Here is a 13,220-nt window from a genome sequence, read left to right as displayed (position 1 = left end):
AGAGACCTCAACAGGGCTACTCCAAAGGACGAATACCTGATGCCTGCGCAGAGACATTGATCAACGCAGCTGTTGGTCACAAGATTTTGAGTTTCATGGACGGCAACACCGGTTATAACCAGATCTTCATGGCTCTAGAGGATATACACAAAACCGCATTCAGAGTGCCTGGGGCAGTAGGACTGTTCGAATACCTGCCTGGAAGTTATGACTTTTGGGTTGAAGAATGCTGGCGCTACTAATCAGCGTGCCATGAACTACATTTTCCACGACCTGATCGGCAAGCTGGTGGAAATTTATATTGACGATGTCGTGGTGAAGTCTGCATCGGTCAAAGGGCACTTGGGGGACCTACGGCAAGTTCTGGAATGAACCAAAAGGTTCGGGCTTAGGATGAATCTGAAGAAATGCGCTTTCGGCGTATCGGCCGGTCAATTTCTAGGTTTCTTGGTTCATGAAAGAGGAATCGAGATCGGCCTAAAGAGCCAAGAAGCTGTGAGAACAATGGTGCCACCTACTATGAAGAGGGAGCTCCAGCAGCTCAATGGTAAGATCAACTTTGTCAGATGGTTTATTTCCAATCTCTCCGAGCGGATTGAGCCTTTAATGGAGTTGGTGAAAATTAAAGCCAATGATGAGTTTCGCTGGGGGCAGAGCAACAACGGGCATTTGAACAGATCAAGAAGTATCTGTCGAAGCCACCCGTGTTAGTTCCACCCCAACAAGATAGACCATTCTATGTTTGCATTGTTAGAGTTTGATATCCAATACCAACCCGCAAAGGCAGTCAAAGGGCAAGCGTTGGCGGATCTCATTGCAGAAAGGATCAATACTGACATAGCAGCAATTTCTGTATGCACGTGGGCCATGTACTTCGACGGAACGACTTGTGGAGATGCATGTGGCATAGGTATCCTGCTTGTGTCGCCTTGGGGGCAACATATTCTTTTTCAATCAGATTACCTACCGCTTGCACCAATAATCTCGCGGAATATGAAGCGGTGCGTAAGAGTATGGAGTTGCTTCTTGAGTCCGAAGCTGAAGCAGTGGAAATTTTTGGGGATTCAAAATTGGTGATCTCTCAGCTCACAGAGGAATACAGGTGTGAGAGCGAGTCACTCTTCCCGTTATGGGTACAATGTCAAGAGCTGATGGTCCAATTTTGGTACATAAATTTCTATTGGATACCTAGGGCACAGAATTCAGAAGCCAATGATTTGGCACAGATGGCTTTTGGATACAAGGCTGTGGCGGATAGAGCCGATCTTCAAGTATACCTACTTGACCAAGGAGAACTAAGAGCCGATATCTTCAATTACTTGAAGGATTCAGCTCGGGGGCACCCAAGAGGATACGTTACAAGGCCATGAGGTACGTCCTGACAGGAGATGACATGTTCTACAGGACTTTAGAAGGTTTGCTGCTCAAATGCTTGGGGCTGATTGAATCCAATCGGCTCTTACACGAAGTCCACGAAGGCACCTGTGGGACTCACCAATCGGCTCATAAGATGAAGTAGCTAATTAGGCGATCGGGGTATTTCTGGCCCACTATGCTTGAAGATTGCTTCAAATATTATAAAGGATGTCAGGCATGTTAGAGGTTCAGGAAGATCTAGATGGTACCAGCGTCAGTAATAAACCCTATCGTCAAACCGTGGCCGTTCAGAGGCTGGGGCATGGACATGATCAGCAAAATCAATCCTCCATCCAACAAAGGCCACCAGTTTATTTTGGCCGTTACAGATTACTTTATCAAGTGGGTGGAGGCAGTTCCCATGAAGTCGGTAGCATCCAAGGACGTCATCAATTTTGTCAACATGTCATCCACAGGTTCGGGATTCCTTAGACCATTACAATAGATGGAGGTTTAGTCTTCATTTCAGAGGAGTTCAAGAAGTTCGCTACTGACATGGGTATCAAGCTGATTAGGTCATCTCCATATTATGCCCAAGCAAATGGACAAGCTAAAGCATCCAACCAGAGCCTTATCAAGTTGATTAAGAGAAAAATCGATGAACATCCTAGGCGTTGGCATGAGGTTTTATCAGAGGCATTGTGGGCATACCGTATTTCATGTCATGGAGCAACAAAAACTTCTCCTTATCATCTAGTGTATGGACAGGAGGCCGTATTACCATGGGAAATTACGGTCGGCTCGAGGCGCATAGAGTTCCAAAATGACTTAACACCTGAAGAGTATGCTACTCTGATGAATGATAATGTTGAGGACCTCATGGAGCTCAGACTTTGGTCACTTAAGAAGATCAAAGAAAATAAGGCCAAAGTAGCCCGCGCATACAATAAGAAAGTCAAGCCAAAAGAATTCCAAGTTGGAGATCTGGTTTGGGAAGCGGTGCTACCATTGGGGACTAAAGATGCAGCATATGGCAAATGGTCTCCAAACTGGCACGAGCCTTATAGGGTTGACCAAGTCTTATCTAGGAGCGCATATATGCTTGAGGAGTTAGATGGTGTCAAGTTCCCAGTGGCGGTCAACGGTCAACATCTCAAGAAGTACTTCCCAAGTATGTGGGATGATGAGCAATAAAGCCGATGCTACGCATCAGGCTATAAACCGATATGATCAGGTGACCCGTACAAGAGAAAGTCAACGCTATGAGGGAGGATATGAGTTGACAGGACCTGATGACTCGTACAGGTGAGAGCCGATGTTACGCGTCAGGCTGGGCACAAGGAAAGAAGGCCGATATGTGCAGTCGGCCCAATTATATATAAAAAGAGAGAAGTACTTTGTACCCAGTGGCATTGAGTTGGTCAAATAGCCGATGTACAACCATCCACTTTAGAATTTTAATGCGGATACACGTAGGTTTATCTTACAAGGGGTGATTACAAGGCAGTCTACTGAAGAAACTTGTTGATAGCGGCAATAGCTTCGAGGCGGACGTGATCAGCTTCAGCAATCACTGCTTCATCGACCTTGTCCTCTCCCGACACTACCTGCCGACTCAAAGTGCTTAGCTCTCCGAGTCCTGTCTTCAGTTGGGCAGTTAGCTCTTCTGCTTCTTGTTTGGAGCTTGCAATAAGATCCTTCTCCTCCTAGATGCGCTGCTCAGTCTCCCGGACCTTAGGTCTTCTAATTCCTTCTCCAGAAGTTGAAGCCTTGGAGAGTGCACAAATGAGCGTCCAGAGTCACCTTCTTCTCGTTAAGCAATCGGCACCTCTCGGCAATGTTGGTCTTCAAGGGGGCTTGAGAGCGACGAGCTTGAATTCTATGCTTAGCCTGTTCTACCCTTGCCCAGAAGAAAGGGAGGTGCCCGGTTGGCCAGAGCTTGATCTGAAGGACTTACGGAAGTTGAGACTTGATCTCCTCAAGAATCTGCCTCACTGCATCAGAATTCTGGACCAAGGCATCAATCAGAGTTGACAGAAGGCCCTTCACGCGGAGAAGTTGGCTGGAGATGCCGGTCGAATCTTGCTGATGATCGTTGACTTCTAGTATGGCCGAGCCGACGGATGCAGGGTCGAATGAAAGTAACTCCGAGAGGTCCAAACCCTGAAGGAAGACATAAGACTAAAGTGGCACAGGGAAAGGAAGATGCCAACGACTCGGTGATAAAACACACCTGTTCTAGAGGAGGAGCAATAACAGTCGATGAAGTGATGATCGGTTCCTGAGGATGCATCCTTTCTGGATGAGGAGCGACAGCCGATGAAGCAATGATCGGCTCTTGCAGGCGCGCTCTTTCTGGAGAAGGACTGATAGCCGACGAGGCGACAATCGGCTCTTGCAGAGAATGACCAACATCCGATGTGGCAACGATCGGCTCCTGCAGATCCTGAAGGCCGACCGAAGCATCCGCTGGTGTTGTGAGGTTCTATGAAGTCTTTAGGATCGGATCTTGAAGGTTGACAAAGGTATTGACCATCGTCAAAGGATCCTCTGGGCCTCTGGAGTTGGGTCCTCTTGGCGTGTTGGCTCTTCCTTGCTGGAAATATCTATAATATCAGCTTGCAAGAACGGAAAGAGCAGTTAGGCTGAAATATACAAGTTCGAAGGATCAATTATAAGAGGAACGATCTAAACCTGGTTGATGATCGAAGCTTCCTGGTCGGTGGAAGATGGTCCAGCTTCCTTCTGAATCTTCCTGACGGTCATCTTCTTCGCCTTCACGTGGACTCGGGGGGCAGCAATGTCGGAAACTCGTTTCCGCTTGAATGCCGGTTTTGCAGAACCAGGCTGGATCTGCATTATGGCCTTTGACAGGGGAGGTGCGTTCTTGCTGAAAAGGGTCATGGGAGCAACTGCTGAGAACTTGAAGGTGGAGCCATCGTTGTTCTTGGGCTCCGGACCATCCTCCTGCTGCATAGAAAAAGAATGGAATTAAAGAAGGGGGTAAGCGGAATTATGAGGAGATACTGAACTGATGGTAACAACTCTTCCTAGGGGCTTCATATTCGTTGTTGATCTGCGGCAGCATCAGCCCCAAGGCCTTTCGGAAGACATGAGTCTTCCACATTGAGCACTAGTCCTCGAAGCCAATAGCCGAAGAAGTGAAGGATAAGTCAACAGGGATTGGGAGGTGAAGATCCGAGAACAAGTCATAGCATCTTCGGCTGGTGAGAGCATCGGGCAGATTAGTTCTATTTATGGTTAGATAGTGAAGGAAGAAATGGGGAGGAACCTGCCAAGACCAAACTGCCGGGCTGCTACAACCGGCTGGTACAATTCATAACCAGGCTTGATGATTTTATTAGAAGTGCTCATGCCAACTGGAAGGAGGCAGGGGCGAATCATGAGAGAGTATAAATGTCGAGTGCCATCGTCATCGTTAAAATCAGCCATTCTGAAAGTGATTGGGTTCTCGAAGACTTCAGAGTCCTCCTAAGGGGGGAAGATGGGGTGTCCAGACCTCTATAGAATATCCTAAACCAACTTGAGGCATCTGTGGGGTTCAACCTACTACCAGGAAGACTATACAGAGCCTGGCCGAAGCTGGTACACCTGATTCATCTCCCACTCTGATCTAGAAAGGAATTATTGGCCAGAACAGGGAAGTATGGTATGTGGTCCTGAAAATATAGGTGAGCCCATAACTGGATGAACCACCAGGGACCACCAGTTCTGAGTTTATTCTGGGTGAGCAAACTAGAAGACATCAGGTGAAGATATCTATAGACCTCCTCAAGGAATAGTTTACCAAGGCCAACAGTGTTGCCTTTGGCCAGTTCATATGCTAAGGAGAGGTAGTTTTTGGTTGGGGCAAGGGAAGGACCGTAGAATATGAAATGTTCCAACCAAAGATTCAGAAAGGCCGTGTGTTCCTTCTCAGTTACAAGGCCTGCAAATCGTAGTGGGCTTGCGAATCGGCCCCTGCACGGGCGTTTGAGGCTAGGGATGGCCATGTATCTAGATAGGTATGTGTGTTTAAATAGTTTAGATAGAGATAGCCAGGATTCGTGTCGTGATTAGTTAGGGTTGGTTAGGGAAGGTAAGTCTCCGGACTATAAATATGTACCTTGAATTATGAATAAAGAGGAGAACAATCAATCATTCACCAACAATTCTCGGCGCATCGCCACCCCTGTTCTAGGGTTTCTCGGGTAAGTGCCGTGCAGCCACGATCACGCCTCGCGTGATCAGGGTGGCATCGTTCCTGCCTATCTAACTTTGTGTTTCTAGTACTGAAGCGTTGTTGATGGCGAGTAACACTAGTTATCTTAGCGTTTATACAGTAGCATCGGCCCTTCCATGCTTTATTCATGCATCGTGTATTACCTATAAATGTTCAGCTATCCTCGTGCCCGATCTTGGGTGTAAGGGCAGCACCTTGCTCTGTTCTTGATTAAGTAGATCCAATCTATTATAGTTAGTCTTTGTTTATCGAAGATTTAGCTTAACATCTGTATGATTAGGCCCTTCAAACGGATTGAATATTCCGGTAGTACGTTTGATGCTTTGTATCAATCTAGAGAGGGATTGTTCCGGGAATCGGCTCTTTGTTGGTTTTTAGGTCTCTGTTTAGGTTGCTATTCTATCACCTTTCATATCTGTTAGGCTCGATTACGTGTAGGATGTTCCGGTTACACAGTGAAAGCTTTAACCGTCGTGGATCGGATTAGCTTTTTAGTTACAGGGCAAGTCTTTATTTTACTATCAGATGTGCGTGCTTTATTCAAATACTTGGATCCTATCTGATACTGAACACAATCGGCTCTTCACGGCTCGGACTAATATTTACACGTGTCTGTGCATGCAGGAAACTAACATATAACACCTTTCTGATCAGGTACAAGGTCAGGTGGCACGCCTAGCAACCCAGACGCCAGGTCGTGTGCCGAATCTCGGGCCGTTGACTGAGGGACCGGGGCCCACCAGTAGTCTCGGGAGCCTCCCGGCTCCTCGTGTTGCCTATCGCTGCTCGCCGGTGGGTTTTGACCGATAACAGTCGCATAGGATATGCCTCGTAGTTGGTGGCGCCAACCCCTGAGCCAGGTATTGACCAAGTGCCTCTGGATCATGAACTGTTGATGAAGCCGACTAATCGGAATTGATTCCGACTAGTTTTGTAGACGAGACTAGTAGTCGAAGTAGTCATCGGCGTGTCGCCAAGCAGAGTCGATTCCAACTAGCTTGTAGGCGACACGAGTAATCAAAGTAGTTGCCACCGTGCCACCGTGCAGTCTTCATGAAGTCAAGTAGTCGACGACGGCTGGCGATGAGCCCAACTAGTCGGAGTCGAATCCGACGAGTAGTCGTTGTAGTCAGTGACGTGTAGTCGAGTGTTCTCGCAAAATTGAAGTTGTCGTGGGCGGTTGTTGATGAAGCCAACTAGTCGGGGTTGAATCCAACTTGCCCAGCAGCACGGTCCAGATCAGGTCTCCTGCAAGGTAAACATAAAAGTATGATATAATTGATATACATGATATCATGTTGGGAGCAAATCCTAGCATTGTAAAATGCATGTAAAATTTTTCGCGTTGTACTCTTGCTGGGTCGCATAATGATGCCAGATACGTAGCTTGTTACAGTAAGCACCTGATCCCTGATTACTGTAAACTGTTGCGCAGGGAGCTTGGCCGCATGCATGCGTAGTTGCATAGGCGTACAGAAGAGTCGAGGTGTCACGATAAGCGTACACTACCCAGGTATTGTAGCAACCATTGAGAGGAAACTAAAGTAGTCGGCGCTGCGCGAAAAATGAGAACGCTTGTGGAGCACACTTATAGAGTGTAACCCGATCGCCCATGTTGCAGGGCGGACCGTGCAGGCAATCGAGAACAGGAATGGCATGGCCTGTGAAGAGAATGCGCGTTGCGCAAAAAGTATCAGATCCTATGAAGAACAAATCAGAAAAGGTATAAGTGACTTAGCTTGATTCATGGACGTTTGTCGATGAGCCACAGCAACCGTCGATGGAGCCACGACGGCTTGTTGATAAAGCCGACTAGTCGGAGTTGATTCTGACTAGTTGTTGATGGTGTCAAGCCATCTCCCAAGTAGTTTTCTTGCCAAAACAAGTAGCTAGAGTAGTCGAATCACGCCCACTCATGGATGGTTATCGAGGAAACCGCAGCAATCGTCGATGTAGCTATGATTTTGTTGAAGAAACCAACCAGTCGGATTTGATCCCGACCAGTTGTTGGCCATGCAGAACTAGTCGCCAAGTAGTTTAAGGCTCGTTAACGACTAGTTTCTAGTCGAGATGAATATTTGAAGTAGTCGTTGGCGACACAAAATTTGTCAAAGTAGTCGTAGCTGGTGAGAGCAGCGCATCTGCGCTGCGGTGCTACTTGAAGTCAAGCTGCATCGTCAGGGGGCGGTGATGGCTCATCATCATTGCAGCACAGGCTGAATTCGAGTCGATCACGAGTAGGAGCCGGGTTGGATCCAGGCGCGTCCTCATGGTTTCTGATTACATCGGAAAATCAAATTCCACCAAGATCCTCAATGTTGTGGCGGGATGCTGTAGCAGATGCCATCGGCTTCCTGGTTTCAGCGAGGTCGTAGTTGAAGCCACCACCTCACCGGCGATGCAGACCTAGAAGCCGAGGATGGACACCGGCAAGGTGGCCGACTCTTTGTTGGAATCCGAGTCGTAGTCGAGAATGGGGGGCCCCCGACGCGCGGTGGCTCCCTCGTATCGAATCCTGAAGAGGCGATCCATGTCCTCCAAGTTGGGGAGGGACATGGATCGCGAAGGCTCCTCAGATCGGTTTGAATCTGATCTGAGTAGTCCTAGTGCAGCACGAATTGAATTCATGTTGAAAACGGACGTGATTTCGATCTGCCTGGGTAGATCAGAGAGCAACAACTTGTCAAAGTCATCGATGAAGTAGTCGAAGTTGCTGCTTCGAGTTGGTGCAGAGGCCTCCGGCTTCCTGGAGTCGACTAGGCGGCTGTTGAAGCCACCCAAGCCATTGGCCACGCAGATCAGGAGCAAAAGACGAAGATTGTGCCCTCGTCGAGCATGTTGCTGGTGAAGCTGAGAGATGCCATCGAATTCTCCAGTGGACCCTCGATGAAAACCCCTACCTAGCGCGCCATGTGTCGGTGTTTTACTACCACGCCCACCGAGGGATACCCCCGAGGTGGTGAGTTTGTAGGTAGGGTGTCGCTGAGATCAGGAACTTGAAGGTGCAAAGGAATGCAAGATTTTAGACAGGTTCGGTGTGATTTGTATTGCCTTTGATGATGATTGTGAGATCTCCTGGGTGGTTCCCTGGAGGATCCCATGGGTTCTCTCCTGTAGGGGGTCCTGCCCGCCCTTATATAGTATGGGAGGATAGGTTACATGGAAGTTCTAGTCGGATACATGCTCTAGAGTCTTACCCGAGTACTTTTCTGGTAGGTCCCCACTATATCCGACTAGTTTGACCACTATAGGAGCAGTCCTACCAGGCTACGAGTGGTTACACAGATGTAGGGCGTGGGCCATATCCCAATCCTTATCCTAGGAAAAGTATGCCACGTGTACAGTCCCGTGTACCCGGGTCTGACAAGTCCTACCCAAGTACTTCTCTTGTAGTTCCCTACTGTATCCGACTAGTTTGACTACTGTAGGAGCAGTTCTACTAGGATATGAGTGGTTACACAGATGTATGGCGCGGGTTATGTCCCAACCCTTATCCTAGGAAAAGTATGCCACGTGTACAGTACCGTGTACCCGGTTCTGACACCTACTGCCGGTGCCGGCGTGGCGAAGACCGGTGTGGGGAGGCCGGTAGACACTACTACCAAAATGATTTGTAGGAACGCCCTATTTTTTATGGGCGGGTCGAAAGGTAACCCGCTCCTACAAATAGAGCACGATTACTCTAGCATTTGACCTGCCCCTAGAAAAGTATTTTTAAGGGCGGGTGACGTCATCATCCGTTCCTACAAATGGGCATCATTTTTAGTGGCGGGTGATTCTATCTTCCGCCCCTGAAAATAGCATTTCTAAGGGCGGGTGACACCAATTTTTAGGGGCGGGTGATTGCATGACCCGCCCCTACAAATGGTCTAGCGCAAAGAAAGTCTTTAATTTTTCATATGATTTTGGATGAAGTCAAACTTTATATCAAAATTGCAGAGAATGACAAGATCTAAAACTTTATAGTTGATATCTTTTTCATTTAAGATCATTAATTGGTCCAAAAATTATTATAATTTCTCTAATTTTAAAATCTGTAAGTTTTGAGTTTTTTCAAATAACCTCGGATATTGAATAGATCCATATTGAAATTGTAGTGGTAAGATAGTTTATACATTATTCATTTAAGATAAGATCATTTAATAGTTGTACCCTACATATTGCTATGATTACTCCTATATAGTATCTCATAAAACTCAAGTCATACTTAACCTTTTTATACACTGGAATATACTTGGTCTATTTTTTATCCGTAGTTCACAATAACCATATTGTAGAAGTTTCACCTTTTTTATTTATCTTGCTATGTAAAAATTTAAATAAATTTTTGAAATAAAATAGAAAAATATTTTTAGGGGCGGGTGGTAGCATCACCCACCTCTAGAAATGGATTTCTAGGGTTGGGTGGTGGCATCACCAGCCCCTAGAAACAGATCTCTAGGGGCGGGTGATGCCCGCCCCTACAAATAAATGTTAGAATTAATACAAAATAATAGCATATCCCAGAAAGTCATAAGTGACTGTGTAGTGTGGTGGAGAGAAAGGTTCACGCGAGGCTTGAGGTATGCAGTTCGAACCTTTGGTGATTCAAGTGTGCATATTTTGTCAAAAAAATTGTATCTTGATAGTACAAGGGCTTGTGGTGGTGGCTGGTTGGCGAAATAAACTTTTTTATTTTTTTTCTATTTTCAATTCTTTCGATTTCTATTTTCTGTAAATGGATTTATAGGTGTGGGTCATGCTAAGATCTGACAATAGAAGTCGATTTTTAAGAGCGGCGCGTGACCCGCCTCTAAAAATAGTATTTTTAGCTGTGAGAAGTAGGGGCTGGTGTGGGTACCGTACCCGTCCCTAAAAATACATTTTTAGTCGCCACTAAATTTTTTTATAGTAGTGAGAGCGGCGGAAGAAGGAAGGGAGGGGTATCCTGAACGGCAGGCTGCGGGCGACAAATATGAAGCGGGGAGGCGGGAGGATGAGGATAAGAGGAGGGGAGGAGAAAAAAGAAAAATGTGTAAAATGTCTAACTTGTGAGATTCATGTGGTTGGGGAGGTATTGGAGATTGGCCTTTGGTAGTCTGCTGTGGAGGTGATAAAAAAATGCAAAAGTAATTACTAGAGCTGGAGAGAGAAAATATTTTGGTAGTGAAAGACGAGTAGTTCGCTGGAGATACTCTAAGCTATAAAAATATACATATTTCTGAAAAATAACTAGGCAAATTAAAAGCAATTTGAACTCTCGAGTCCTGTAGCTAGAAGGCCCCAAGATTTCCGATGACCCCTTCGTAGTGATCGGACCGCCTCCTCCCGGCCAGCTTGACGCGGCGGGCTTCTTTGCCAGGCTGCCTCGTGTCCGGGCACTTCTCCCTGCTCAACGCGTGTCTCCCCACGTGCCGAGCGAACGTGTCATCGCGGTGGCACTTTGCAAGTCCATGCTCTACACCTGTGTCCACAACCCTCTGACCTATATAAATTGCCAACAACCCTCCCTGAATCATCTGGCTCAACTATCGCTAATCCTGTCGGTCACTGTAACCTGAGCGGAAGATCGACAGACGCTACTTGCAGCGAGCCGGAGCCCAGAGCCAGCCAACATGCAGGCCGGGAAGAGCGCGATGGAGGCGACCAAGGAGGCCGCGGCGAATCTGGGCGCGTCGGCAAACGCCGGCATGCAGAAGACCCGCGCCACCGTGCAAGGCCAGGTGGAGAAGGCCACGGCGCACAACGCGTCGGACAAGGCCGCGGCGGAGGCGACCCAGCGGGAGCGCGTGCGCGCCGCGGAGGAGGAGAAGCAGGCCGCCATGCGCGCCAACGCGGGCGCCAAGGAGCGCGCCTGCGGCGCGCACCCGTCGCAGGGCGCGCCGGGCATCGTCGACGCCGCCCGCCAGCAGGGCCACGGGGCCGCCCCCGCGGGCGGGCACGTCGAAGCCGGCGTCGGCGAGACCAGGCCCGTCGCGAGGGCAACTGGTACGACGCGGGCCAGCGCCGCGCACAACCCGCACGTCGGGAGCGACTTCTCGCAGGCACGCGGCACCGGAGGGCAGTACCAGTGAGCTCAAAGCTCAGGCGCAGGCGCTTAGCTATGTGTGTACACTTTTTCAGTCCGCGTGCGTGTGTGCGTATTCTATCATCATCATATGACCTATGTGGACAAGATGTGCTTGTACTACATGAATAAGTTTGCCCGTGCAAAATAATGGAATCCTGTTGTTTCAATAGAGTGCTCTCTACGTACTGCCGGTTATCCTAATAAAGAGTACTTCACAGTTTTGAGTAGATAATTACGGTATTTTAAAGGTAAATTTCATCCTATGTCAACAGTTACTATTATTTATCTTATTGCATATGTAGGGATGCAGGGGTGGCAAAGGCTGGGTTTATATTTTATATAGTTTTAGCTAATACTAGAAAAAGGGTGAGTACCCGTACCGGTTCTACTAGAAAGGGTGATCAGTACGGTACCGGTTGGAAACCGGGTTTAGTCGGTTTTCATCACCGCATATTTTACCCAGCCCGGTTTTCATCACCGCATATTTTACCCGGGACCACCACGCTGAGGGGTTCCTTTAGCACGGTTGGTTTTTCCAACACGTACGGCTTTCCCTTTTTAAAAAATTCAGTTTTATTTTATTTATTTATTGTTGTTTATTACTCGTACACTTCCTTTAGCACGGTTGGTCTTTCCAACATATACTACGGTTGGTCTTTCCAACACGTAGTAACAGGCTTTCCCTTTTTAAAAAACACGTACTAATAGGCTTTCCTTTTTAAAAAAATTTAGTTTTATTTTATTTGTTTATTTCACTCGTACACGAAGTATACTTTACTGTGTATACTTTGCTGTACGTCCATAGTTGCGATCGAGTTAAAATAATATATAAAAATAATAAAATATCAATACTAATCATATAATTAAATTATTTAGATATAATAATATTTACAATTATACAAATATTATGATAACAAGTACTAGAAATGTAAGGAGCAATTATTTTTATCTCGATTACAAGTACTGAAAATGTCACGATGACAATGTGGATTCTCTTAGATAAGGTCGTCGTGGTAGAACTCGTTCTTTATGATCCTATCCTTTGGAGAACTTTCTGCTTGATTCTTATCATCTATTATTTTAAAAAATCTCAAAGATCAATACATTAATTCACCGCATTAGTATAATCATAAACATATTTACGAATGGTTTGTATGTACTCTTAGATCCTGTATCGTAGCCCTTCCGTAATAGGTTAGTGTGTGCTTGTAATTACATATGTAGTTACTAAACCAATTATTTTCTTCTTCTGGTTCGAACACTATACGAGAAACATATTAGTTATACAGTATTTGTGTATGCGTATAAAGAACACTAAATGAGATATGCAAAACTGTAGCGATGCCACATACCAGAAAGTCTAGAAAGTCCATTCTATTGTTCAATTCATCTTTCCATTGACCACAACCTTTATTTTTTCCATAATTTTTTTTCACATCCTACGCTTAAGAATATGTTTGATGCTTAATTGATCTAAAAATGAAAGGAATTTTATTGTGCAAATTAAACTTACTTGTTCAATAGGTCTATGAAGTGTTGGACTTCCGACTTTGGTTTCCTGTTCGAGTCGAA

General features: G+C 46.4%; 1 protein-coding gene across 1 annotated transcript; it reads left to right on the top strand.

Annotated features, from left to right (window-relative positions):
* Positions 1-11,156: 11,156 nt before the first annotated feature.
* On the top strand, positions 11,157-11,793 carry LOC112897779 (11 kDa late embryogenesis abundant protein-like). Its single transcript, XM_025966176.1, has one exon. It carries the CDS (start codon positions 11,194-11,196, stop codon positions 11,650-11,652), a length of 459 nt encoding a protein of 152 aa, XP_025821961.1. The 5' UTR covers positions 11,157-11,193; the 3' UTR covers positions 11,653-11,793.
* Positions 11,794-13,220: the final 1,427 nt, after the last annotated feature.

Source organism: Panicum hallii, chromosome 6, assembly GCF_002211085.1.
Source record: "Panicum hallii strain FIL2 chromosome 6, PHallii_v3.1, whole genome shotgun sequence".
NCBI lineage: Eukaryota > Viridiplantae > Streptophyta > Magnoliopsida > Poales > Poaceae > Panicum > Panicum hallii.
This window is presented reverse-complemented; position numbering and strand designations above follow the sequence as displayed.